This window comes from Rana temporaria, chromosome 10 (genome assembly GCF_905171775.1).
Source record: "Rana temporaria chromosome 10, aRanTem1.1, whole genome shotgun sequence".
NCBI lineage: Eukaryota > Metazoa > Chordata > Amphibia > Anura > Ranidae > Rana > Rana temporaria.
The window spans coordinates 31,237,668-31,251,259 of NC_053498.1; the positions used below are offsets into that span (position 1 = coordinate 31,237,668).

General features: G+C 42.3%; 1 protein-coding gene across 1 annotated transcript in view; it reads right to left on the reverse strand.

Annotated features, from left to right (window-relative positions):
* LOC120916489 (SH3 and multiple ankyrin repeat domains protein 1-like) overlaps positions 1-13,592 on the reverse strand; it is an 89,881-nt gene that overhangs the window by 19,577 nt on the left and 56,712 nt on the right. The window contains exon 6 of the mRNA XM_040327479.1: positions 3,484-3,647. Coding sequence (XP_040183413.1) covers positions 3,484-3,647 — 164 coding nt within the window. The remainder of the gene's footprint in view (positions 1-3,483; positions 3,648-13,592) is intronic.

Genomic DNA, 13,592 nt, shown 5'->3' on the forward strand with positions numbered 1-13,592 from the left:
AATTTGTTTTTGGAAAAAAACACTTTCATGAATTAAAAAATACACCAATTTTCTTGCATAATGTGAAAGATGTTACGCCAAGTAAATAGATACCAAACATGTCACGCCCGCAGAATGGTGGGGGGCGTGCACGCCGCCGGGAGCTCTGTGACTTTGACCACGGGTCCCGCGGACTCGATTTCCACGGGCATACCCGCGACCGTGTCACTGTGAGGAAGAAGGGGGAAATGCTTATGTAAACAAGCATTTCCCCAGTCTTCCTAGTGACAGGACAGTGTACACAGCCCAGCCCCCCTACAGTTAGAACACATCCCTACGCACACTTAACCCCTTCAGCGCCACCTAGTGGTTAACCCTTTCACTGCCAGTGTCATTTTCACAGTAATCAGTGCATTTTTATAGCACTGGTCGCTGTAAAAATGACAATGGTCCAAAAAATGTGTCAAAAGTGTCCGATGTGTCTGCCATAATGTTGCAGTCACAATAAAAATCGCTGATCGCCGCCATTACTAGTAAAAGAATTTTTTTTTTAATAAAAATGCCGTAAAACTATCCCCCTATTTTGTAGACGATATAGCTTTTGCGCAAACCGATCAATAAAAGCTTAGAGATTTTTTTTACCAAAAATATGTAGACAAATATGTATCGGCCTAAACTGAGCAAATTTTTTTTTATATATTTTTGGGGGATATTTATTATAGCAAAAAGTAAAAAATATTGAATTTTTTTCAAAATAGTCGCTCTATTTTTGTTTATAGCGCAAAAAAAAAAAAACTTAGAGGTGATCAAATACCACCAAAAGAAAGCTCTATTTGTGGGGAAAAAAAGAACGTCAATTTTGTTTGGGAGCAACGTCGCACGACGGCGCAATTGTCAAGTTAGAGCTTTCTTTTGGTGGTATTTGATCAACTCTGCAGTTTTTATTTTTTTGCGCTATAAACAAAAATAGAGCGAACATTTTTAGAAAAAGAAAGCAATATTCTGTACTTTTTGCTATAATAAATATCCCCAATTTGTTTCTCAGTTTAGGCCGATACGCATTTCTCTACATATATTTGGTGGGGGGAAAAAAACGCAATAAGCGTATATTGATAGGTTTGCGCAAAAGTTATAGTGTCTACAAAATAGGGGATAGTTTTATGGCATTTTTTATTATTTATTTTTTTACTTTATATGGCGGCGATCTGCAATTTTTTTCGGGACTGCAACATTATGGCGAACACATCGGACACTTTTGACAATATTTTGGAACCATTCACATTTATACAGCGATGAGTGCTATAAAAATGCACCGATTACTGTATAAATGTGACTGGCAGTGAAGGGGTTAACCACTAGGGGAGGGGTTAAGTGTTGTCCTAGGGAGTGATTCTAACTGTTAATGGGCGTGGCAACATTTGACACGTCACTGATCGCTGCTTCCAATGAGAGGAAGCAGACGATCAGTGACATGTCACCAGGTAGAACAGGGAGATGCCTTGTTTACAAAGGAATCCCCCCGTACCCCTGTTCTGTGACCCGATCGCGGGACACTGGCGGCCATCGAATCCGCAGGTGCCACATGCATGGTCACAGAGACAGCGGCGCCCGTGTGCCCGCTAGGGGGCAGGACTCAAAGTAACGTATATATATATGTTACTTTGCCTGCCCGTGCCATTCTGACGACGTATATCTGCGTTAGGCAGTCGGCAAGTGGTTAAAGCGTAACTCCACTTTTGTTGAGAAAAATACATTCCCCTCCTGGTGATCTTTTCACATTGCAAGGATTATAACAGCTTTTCTGCAGATTCCTACCTTTTGTTATTCTGAAGAAATCCATGTGTGTTTGTCTCTGCCTCTGCACTAACTGGGTCTAATGGGAGTGGTTTCAGAATTAACTGTCAGGTGTGCAACTGCAGGGCACTAATGAGGAAATCTGATGAGGGTCTGCATTCCTTTAGATGGGTTCCTATTGAAAGTATCTCTCAAAAAATGAAATTTTTGTTGCAGGGGATGCCTGAAATCTGATTAGTATCTTAGGCAGATTTCTGGAAAAATTGGTGAGTCAATCACACAAGCAGGAAATTATGTTTCTGAGGAGTGGTCAGTACACACTCTGTGTACAGAACAACGCCAGGTAGCCATATTGCATTCTCAGAAAATTACAGTAGCTGCAGATTGAAAAGGAATGGTAATTTTTAATAACATTCAATTACAAAATGATTGGGGTCGCAATCATGTGCACTATACTATTTTTTTCTTTATTTTACACAAGCATCTCCTTACAGTATATGTCACTCTTTCTAATATGGCATACAGTATATCCTGGGAGATATTGTGGATAAATATAACTGTCCCATTTTAAGTAATCCAATAAATCTTAATGTCCATTATTTTCTTGCTCACCCTGTGCCCCTAATAGACACAAGGGGCCAGATTCACAGAAAAAGTACGCCGGAGTATCTGCTGATACTCCGGCGTACTTTCAAATTTGCCGCGTCGTATCTTTAGTTTGAATCCTCAAACCAAGATACAACGGCTTCTGCCTTCGATCCGACAGGCGTACGGCTTCGTACGCCTTCGGATCGTAGGTGTAATACTTCGGCGCCCGCTGGGTGGAGTTTGCGTCGTTTTCCGTGTCGGGTATGCTAATTAGCTGTTTACGGCGATCCACAAATGTACGCGCGTTCGTCGCATTCTCTTACGTCGTCGCTAGTCGGCTTTTCCCGGGCGTAAAGTTACAGCTGCTATTTCGTGGCTCATATTTAGACTGCCCATGTTAAAGTATGGCCGTCGTTCCCGCGTCGAATTTTAATTATTTTTTTTTTTTTGCGCAAGTCGCCCCTGAATAGGAAAGGACGTAACGCACGTCGCCGTTCAAAAGATTCAGTCGGTGCAACGTCATTTCGCGCAAAGCACGGCAGGAAATTTCAAAACGGCGCATGCGCAGTACGTTCGGCGCGGGAACGCGCCTAATTTAAATGATACACGCCCTATTTGAATTAGGCGGGCTTGCACCGGACGGATTTACGCTACGCCGCCGCAAGTTTACAGGCAAGTGCTTTGTGAATCAAGCACTTGCGCTTAAAACTTGCGGCGGTGTAACGTAAATGGGATACGTTACGCCGCCGCAATTGTATGTGAATCTGGCCCAAGGTGATTTAGACATAAAAGGTGCTTGGGGAGCTGATGCAAGGGTATCCCATACTTTCTAAGGGATTCTGGGTTCCATGGGCCCTCCCGTTACATCTCTCCCCTTTCGGCAGGAGACTAACACAGGAGGAGACCCCAGGTGGGTTGACTCTGAAGTTAGTCCATAGTTCCATTCCCCCAATGCAGGTATCCACACAGTACCCCAAAAAATTTGCTCCAAACAGAGCATTACTCATCCAGCCAACCTCTGCCTCTTTTAGATAACATACCCGCTGCTGGGGAGAGGCCTGGATTGGCCCTTCTCCCTGGAGTGCTTTCAGGATATGGGCGCCTTAATACAAAACATTTTACCTTTGACTTTTTCTCCTTTGCTGAGAGATATTTCTCCTTCCCCCTGGGCCTGGTACGGCTTTATGACCACAAATGTTCGTCCTGGCACAGCTGAATAGAGCTTCTTTTTCATGCGGTGATTCACAGTCCCACCAGCAGGGGGCTCTTTAGTAGAACCACTGGAACTGAAATAGACAAAAGCAAGAATTGATTTATTACAGGCATTTAGATAGTGCCAACATTTTGCACAGTGCTTTACAAACTGTACAATTACTATATTAGTTCCTGTCCTAAAAGAGCTTACAATCTAATAAGCATTAATACACATACTAAGTCCAGTTATTGTACCAGCAAGTCTTTGAACGTGCAAGGAAACCCACACAAGCATAGGGAGAACATGCAAACTCCATGCAGATATTGCCCTGGCTGGGATTCAAACTGAGGACCCCAGTGCTGCAAAATAAAAGTGCCACTGTACTTAATTGATTTTGTTTGTTTTAAAACTCTGTATTGCCTTTTTTAAAACTCTATGGGCACAGTCACAGTGCCAGTTGGGGGAGGGGGTTAAACCATGTGGTTAAGTAGCGCATTTACCACCCACCCGCTAACCGTTACTGTCATGCCTTCAGCCTACAAGAAAAATATCTTCAGGACTTGTAATACCAGCATTGTCCACTAGATGCCACACTAACAAAAGACTATTGATGAGCAGTGTTCTATGGTTGTAAAGCGTGAACAATCTGCGCTTCCCCCCAAAATAGTGATCAGTGCAGCCTGTGCTAAAAAATATTTCAAGTGAGTTCTAATGGGTTAACAAAAAAAAAAACATGTATACCATACCACACACTAAATGTGCTAATATACAGGGAGTGCAGAATTATTAGGCAAATTAGTATTTTGACCACATCATCCTCTTTATGCATGTTGTCTTACTCCAAGCTGTATAGGCTCGAAAGCTTACTACCAATTAAGCATATTAGGTAATGTGCATCTCTGTAATGAGAAGGGGTGTGGTCTAATGACATCAACACCCTATATCAGGTGTGCATAATTATTAGTCAACTTCCTTTCCTTTGGCAAAATGGGTCAAAAGAAGGACTTGACAGGCTCAGAAAAGTCAAAAATAGTGAGATATCTTGCAGAGGGATGCAGCACTCTTAAAATTGCAAAGCTTCTGAAGCGTGATCATCGAACAATCAAGCGTTTCATTCAAAATAGTCAACAGGGTCACAAGAAGCATGTGGAAAAACCAAAGCGCAAAATAACTGCCCATGAACTGAGAAAAGTCAAGCGTGCAGCTGCCAAGATGCCACTTGCCACCAGTTTGGCCATATTTCAGAGCTGCAACATCACTGGAGTGCCCAAAAGCACAAGGTGTGCAATACTCAGAGACATGGCCAAGGTAAGAAAGGCTGAAAGACGACCACCACTGAACAAGACACACAAGCTGAAACGTCAAGACTGGGCCAAGAAATATCTCAAGACTGATTTTTCTAAGGTTTTATGGACTGATGAAATGAGAGTGAGTCTTGATGGGCCAGATGGATGGGCCCGTGGCTGGATTGGTAAAGGGCAGAGAGCTCCAGTCCGACTCAGACGCCAGCAAGGTGGAGGTGGAGTACTGGTTTGGGCTGGTATCATCAAAGATGAGCTTGTGGGGCCTTTTCGGGTTGAGGATGGAGTCAAGCTCAACTCCCAGTCCTACTGCCAGTTTCTGGAAGACACCTTCTTCAACCAGTGGTACAGGGAGAAGTCTGCATCCTTCAAGAAAAACATGATTTTCATGCAGGACAATGCTCCATCACACGCGCCCAAGTACTCCACAGCGTGGCTGGCAAGAAAGGGTATAAAAGAAGAAAAACTAATGACATGGCCTCCTTGTTCACCTGATCTGAACCCCATTGAGAACCTGTGGTCCATCATCAAATGTAAGATTTACAAGGAGGGAAAACAGTACACCTCTCTGAACAGTGTCTGGGAGGCTGCGGTTGCTGCTGCACGCAATGTTGATGGTGAACAGATCAAAACACTGACAGAATCCATGGATGGCAGGCTTTTGAGTGTCCTTGCAAAGAAAGGTGGCTATATTGGTCACTGATTTGTTTTTGTTTTGTTTTTGAATGTCAGAAATGTATATTTGTGAATGTTGAGATGTTATATTGGTTTCACTGGTAAAAATAAATAATTGAAATGGGTATATATTTTTTTTTTGTTAAGTTGCCTAATAATTATGCACAGTAATAGTCACCTGCACACACAGATATCCCCCTAAAATAGCTAAAACTAAAAACAAACTAAAAACTACTTCCAAAAATATTCAGCTTTGATATTAATGAGTTTTTTGGGTTCATTGAGAACATGGTTGTTGTTCAATAATAAAATTAATCCTCAAAAATACAACTTGCCTAATAATTCTGCACTCCCTGTACGTTTCCAACCCAACGAGAGGAAAAAATGTTGTTTCGAACAATGAAACTGACTGGTGCTGCAATAATACAAAAAAGCTGGAATACACAGCTAAACAAACATGTCAAAAATAGGTAAAAAAATGCGCAACCAACATAAAAAACAAAAACAAACAAAGTGTCCTGTTATGAAAAAAAGAAACAGTGTACAAATAGGTGTAACAATTAAGTGCATCCCACGGGTGAACAATGCAAGTGAAATTATACAAAGAAAGTGTCCACTGCAGATGATATTGATAAGATGTAATCACAAGATAAATTCATCCAACAATGTTATCCATATGGTTTTCAGCCGTTGATATATATTCAGACAGAGATACTGCTTACCAGATTCGATGGACCTCTATTACGGAGGTCTTATGGGCTCATCAAAACCAGGGGTCACTCAGAGGGATCCTCTTTGGCTAAGCACTGGTGTACTAGCGTGTCTGCCTTCCCTCAAGCTTCCCGGGGCTGTGATGGATCCTAATCCAGGCAATCTCCGCTTCCAATATCAGCTTCCAATGGCGTGGTGTGCGGATATATTAGAGGAAGAGCAAAAAAAGCTTCATGGTGCAGTATAATTTGGGTACTCCAAAAAAAAACTTTATTGAAAAAGCAGGTTTACTGACATCAATTTAAAAGCTTATTTAAGCAGAACAGTTTAAAAAACAGGATAAAACTTCCAGCAGCGGCTCCGGCCGATCAGCTGGGGCGTGGTGATGTCAGGTAATAGTTGCTCCGCCCAATTGCCTGGAATAGGATCCATCACAGCCCCGGGAAGCTTGAAGGAAGACAGACACGCTAGTACACCAGTGCTCAGCCAAAGAGGATCCCTCTGAGTGACCCCTGGTTTTGATGAGCCCATAAGACCTCCGTAATAGAGGTCCATCGAATCTGGTAAGCGGTATCTCTGTCTGAATATATATCAACGGCTGAAAACCATATGGATAACATTGTTGGATGAATTTATCTTGTGATTACATCTAATCAATATCATCTGCAGTGGACACTTTCTTTGTATAATTTCACTTGCATTGTTCACCCGTGGGATGCACTTAATTGTTACACCAATTTGTACACGGTTTCTTTTTTTCATGACAGGACACTTTGTTTGTTTTTGTTTTTTATGTTGGTTGCGCATTTTTTACCTATTTTTGACACAAAGGGCCAGATTCTGAAAGGACTTACGACGGCGCAGCGCCATGTACGCCGTCGTAAGTCCTAATCCGATCCGTCGTATCTATGCGCCTGATTCTTAGAACCAGTTACACATAGATATCCATTAGATCCGACAGGCGTAAGTCTCTTACGCCGTCGGATCGTAACTGCATTTTTCCGCTGACCGCTAGGGGCGTGTAAGCTGATTTACGCGTCAAAATATGTAAATCAGCTAGATACGCAAATTCACGAACGTACGCCCGACCAACGCAGTAAAGTTACGACGTTTACGGCGTATAGTTGCCCCTGCTATATGAGGCATAAGTGCGGCGTACCAATGTTAAGTATGGCCGTCGTTCCCGCGTCAAAATTTGAAAAAGTTACGTTGTTTGCGTAAGTCGTCCGTGAATGGGCTGGACGTCATTTACGTTCACGTCGAAACCAATGACGTCCTTGCGGCGTACTTTGGAGCAATGCACACTGGGAAATTCCACGGATGGCGCACGCACGCGCCGTTTGGGAAAAATGTCAATCACGTCGGGTCACAGTAGATTTACATAAAACACGCCCCCCTGATCCAAATTTGAATTAGGCGGGGCTTACGCCTGCCGATTTACGATACGCCGCCGCAACTTACGGAGCAAGTGCTTTGAGAATACAGCACTTGCCCGTCTAAGTTGCGGAGGCGTAGCGTAAATCAGATACGTTACACCCGCACAAAATTGCGCGGATGTACGAGAATCTGGCCCAAAGTGTTCTATGGTTAATACACATTTCCTGTCATATCACTGGGAACTAGCTCCACTTCCTATTACAACTCTTTCATCTTCTCCATTGAGACAGACCGCATGGAGTCAGCACCACATGTTTCCTAGGAAAATCCTGGTTCTTCTAAGGCAGCATCGCTGGTATGCTAAAGATTGTTTACTTGTATACCTAGTGGACATTTGTTTATGTTCATGCAATTCTTATATGTTCATTTATCTGTTTATTTCTAGTTTCACCACACATACGCTTGCACATGTACATCCTATTCTTATATGGCCACCACCTGTTCATTGTAATAAAGATCCAAAGTTACAGACAGCCTGGTTATTTTAGGATTCAAGATTTAAACTGTATATTGAGCTACATACACTGCAGGGGCAAACGTTTAGCAAGAACAGAACAGTTACCCTCTTTAGTTGCAGAGGCAGTAGCAGGGGTTGTACACACGCTATGGCCGCAATGCTTCTGGGCCCTGGCAGGAATTATATCCCCTGTTGCATTTGGCAGGCGCTACCACCCACTGAACGCAACCTATTTAAGTGAATAGGGCAGCTCTGCAAGGATATCTAGCTTGGACATGTTTATCATATGTTATGTATATCATAATATGAGGTGATCCACAGTATAAAAAGTGAGAAATCCACCCCTCCCCCCACATAACACATCCTGGTAATATACAATGACCTGTGGATCACCTTATATTATGATAAACATAACATAACATATGATAAACATGTCCAAGCTAGATATGTAAATAACCTGTCACTCAAAGCAAGGAGAGAGGAATGGACTTTGTATTTAGACAGGGTTTTATCTGGAATAATAAAAGAGGATTGCTCAGAGCTGGATTAACTCTGTGTGGCAAGACTGGGCACAGATGATAGGAAATCTTATACTCTACATTGTGACATCCACTTTAAAGCAGGCATTGAGGAGGTGATCAAATTCTTTCTAAAGAGCGATTCAACCATTCAGTGGCTCTTCAGAGAGCAAAGCTAGTGTGGACAAGCCCTATTTCTAAAACCGTATTTATCGGCGTATACCGCGCACTTTTTTGCCCTGAAAATCAGGGCAAAATCGTGGGTGCGCGGTATACGCCGATACCCGCTTTCCCGCGCCGAGTTTTGAATACTGCGCCAACATATACCGAGCGCAGTACACTCGGGTATAGTCAGACAGTCTCGGCTCCTTCCGCGCTCACGTCCTGGACGTACAGGACGTCAGCGCGGGTAGCTGAGCATTGCCGACAATACACGAGTGTACTGCGCTCTGTATATGTCGGCGCAGTATTCAAACTCGGCGCGGGAAACGAGCGGGGAGGACGCCGCAGAAGGACGCCGGACCCGCCGAAGAGGACACCGGACCCGCCGCAGAAGGACACCCGAAGCCGCAGAAGGACACCCGAAGCCGCAGAAGGACGCCGGACCCGCCGAAGAGGACACCCGAAGCCACAGAAGGACGCCAGACCTGACGAGGCCGCCGATGGACGCTGCGCAAGACACCAAAACTGTAAGTACAAAAAAAACTTTTTTTCCACAGGATTGGGGGCCACTTTAGGGGTGCGCGGTATACGCGGGAGTGCGTTATACCGCGATAAATACGGTACATCTGATATACAAAATTACAAATAAATCTAATTCCAGGACAGACATCTATAATAAAAATGTGCTGTATTTTTATTTATTTTTTTATTTAGAGAAAGAACCACACTGCCACCTAGTGGCCATAATGAATAAAGGTATTTAAATGATATTCCTAGAGATGTGAAAGTTGGGATTTGTTTTATTATTTATTGCTGCCCGTGCCAATATTCAGGGAGTGAACATACCAATTGTTACTTGCATTTGGTGCCCACCTCAAAGCGGTTTGTCTCATCTGCGGAGTCATTTTACTTGCATGTTGTGAATATCATTGGTGATTTACATAGTGAGTTAGTGATGCTTGCTGGACTAACTACCCCCTGGTGTTATTACTTGTAAATGTGAATATCCAGTTTAGGGCCAAAACAACAAATCGATTAATTGACAACTAATTGATTGTCAAATATTTTCATAATCAATTAATCGGCCAGCTAATTAGTTGACCTGTGTTTCGTCAGATTAGGTGACCCATCAAAATTGGTAATGGAAGTGACGTTCCGTAGCCTCCATCTTGCTACATCCCGCACTCCTCCACAGTAACGACACACTGAGAAGGGGGCAAGCGGACATCTTGTTACACCCACCAGAGTTTTGCATTTCACAGTTATTTTTAACAGTAAACAGATCTTATAAGGTGAAACACAGTATTTTGAAATCCCGCAGACTGTTCACATGTTGAATTATAAAGTAAGTGGTGTTCTGTCACATTAGCAAACCTGTGAGGTCAGCAGCTTTTAAAATTCAACATCTAAACAGTCTGTCGGATTTCTAAACATTGTATTTCACTTTTTAAGCTCTGTTTACTACTGTTAAAAATAACTGTGAAATGCAAAACTCAGGTGGGTGTAACAAGATGTCCGCTTGCCCTCTTCTCAGTGTATCGTTACTGTGGAGTAGTGTGGGGTGTAGCAAGATGGAGGAGACAAAACGTCACTTCCGTTACCAATTCTGATAGGTCGACTAATCTGACGCAACACCTGCATACAGAATGCATAGTTTGTTTACATATCAGGAAATGCAGTGCAGCACACATACAGCTCAGTACACCATCCATACATGTCAGTAAGTGCCTAAGAAGTTGTGAATGTGTGAGGAGCAATGCCTCATGGGACACGTAGTCCTGGGCAGGAAGCGAGTGGTTCTAAAGTTTTTTTTTTTACATATAGGGGCACTTTATACTATACTTGGGGCACTCTGGCACAGAAGTGTCAGTGGGGGACCCCAGAAGAGGAGAACCGGGGCTGCTCTGTGCAAAACCATTACATAGAACAGGTAAGTATAATATGTTTGTTATTTACCCACTTAAGGACCGAGCCTCTTTTTGACACTTGTTGTTTACAAGTTAAAATGATTTTTTTTTTGCTAGTAAATGACTTTGAACCCTTAAACATTATATATGTGACAGGAAGTCAGGTAAATCTGTGGGTGTTGTCACAGACGGGACATACATTGCTGCCTTGTTTAGATAATACACCAATTGTTATTAGGAGTCGGCTGCAAACGTAGCCAGAAAAGGCTAAAGGCCGTTGGAAGACTTCAGCTGTTCAGAATGAGGCAATTAAGGCCTCTATAAGTAGTCCAGAGGATTACCACTAATTTGCTGCATGCTGAGGCTTTCTGAGTGAAAGAGGGTAGTACTGAAAGTCTTCTGAGGAGGTGAGGAGAGGATTGATTTTTTCTGTGTGATAAAAATCAAACGACTATTGTTTTTCTGCTGTATAACCAGCACTGTCTGCCCAGCACTAGGCTGTGCCAGACTCCCTAGATAGGTTCCTGTGTGGAAGGTAGACGCCCAAAGTGGCCAGGGTTTATTTCATGTTTGATTTTGTTTATGCTGTTTGGATGCTTGCACTTGATGGAAAGAATAAACCAAAAACTTTGTTTTCAACCGTCTTCGACTGCCTGTCTGTATAAATTCAGTGTGTGGTGAACCCATCCAAGGGGTCACACACCCCGCTACCGAGCTAACCCCTTACAATATATTATTTCTAACACCCTAGAGAATAAAATGGTGATGACTTTCTGTCACACCGTATTTGTGCATCGAGCTCACAAGCGCACTATTTTATTGTACAGTGTTGTGCATTATATTTAAAATGATATCCATGAAAAAAAAAGTCTCAGATTTTAGTACTATTTCAATATAAAAGATTCCCTTCCACCATTCATATAGCTCCCATATATCCTACTTCTGGGTGTATTTACTGTATTATTATATACAGTAAAAACTTGGATTGCGAGCATAATTTCTTGTTGCAAATTGCGACCGGGCGCCCGGATTTTGTCGAGCCCTGGTGAATGATATAAGTAATCTATATTATTACTTTCACTTTTCTCACAATCTAAATTAACCCCTTATAGTAGCAATTATCTGCTCTGTTTTTGTACTATAAAGGGCTAATTTCCGTTTTGTTTTTAAACCCCATTATGACAGGTGATACAAAAAACATGCGGCTGCTACTAAACGTCTTAGGCCTGGTTCACACCTATGCGTTTTTTGGTGCTTTTTTGCAGAAACAAACCACAGTTCATATAACATGGTTTCCTATTGGAGACGTTCACATCCATGCTTTTTCAGGCGTTGCATATTTGGAAAGGGTCAGGAACTTTTTTCAATGCAAAACGGTGCTTTTTTTGGTTCAATAGACTTCAATGGAGAAGCTGCAGAAAAGCGCGTGGTGTGTTTTTACAGAAATTTGCATTTTTTTATCTACCCAACAACAAATTGGCCAAAAAAAAACCCATAAAAGATGTAAATCACAGCAAAATCGCGTGTGCAAAAATGCATTTTCAGAGTGGATTAGAGATTTTTCTCTTTAACTATATAGTTGGTTATTTATCTTTACCACTGCATAGAGATATCTAGAAATTTATATTGCCTTTTTTTTTTAAACATGACATATTAACTAAATTTTACACCACACTTTAAGGGTATTATCTGAGTAATAAATCAAAACAATAATCAGCCAACTAATCAATTATGAGTGTTTTGGATAGAGTGGAAATGGATTAGAACTTCTATAACATTTTGTTTACATTCTTCTCACTGATCACCAATGTAAGGAGCATTCTTCTCACTGATCACCAATGTAAGGGACATTCTTCCCACTGATCACCAATGTAAGGGACATTCTTCCCACTGGCCACCAATGTAAGGGACATTCTTCTCACTGATCACCTATGTAAGGGGCATTATTCTCACTGATCACCAATGTAAGGGGCATTCTTCTCACTGATCACCAATGTAAGGGGCATTCTTCTCACTGATCACCAATGTAAGGGGCATTCTTCTCACTGATCACCAATGTAAGGGACATTCTTCCCACTGATCACCAATGTAAGGGGCATTCTTCTCACTGATCACCAATGTAAGGGACATTCTTCTTTTAACTGATCACCAATGTAAGGAGCATTCTTCCCACTGATCACCAATGTAAGGAACATTCTTCCCACTGGCCACCAATGTAAGGAACATTCTTCCCACTGATCACCAATGTAAGGGACATTCTTCCCACTGATCACCAATGTAAGGAACATTCTTCCCACTGATCACCAATGTAAGGGGCATTCTTCTCACTGGTCAGCTATGTAAGGGGCATTATTCTCACTGATCACCAATGTAAGGGGCATTCTTCTCACTGATCACCAATGTAAGGGACATTCTTCCCACTGATCACCAATGTAAGGGGCATTCTTCTCACTGATCACCAATGTAAGGGACATTCTTCTTTTAACTGATCACCAATGTAAGGAGCATTCTTCCCACTGATCACCAATGTAAGGAGCATTCTTCCCTCTGATCACCAATGTAAGGAACATTCTTCCCACTGGCCACCAATGTAAGGAACATTCTTCCCACTGATCACCAATGTAAGGGACATTCTTCCCACTGATCACCAATGTAAGGAGCATTCTTCTCACTGATCACCAATGTAAGGAGCATTCTTCCCACTGATCACCAATGTAAGGAACATTCTTCTCACTGATCACCAATGTAAGGAACATTCTTCCCACTGATCACCAATGTAAGGAACATTCTTCCCACTGATCACCAATGTAAGGAACATTCTTCTCACTGATCACCAATGTAAGGAACATTCTTCCCACTGATCACCAA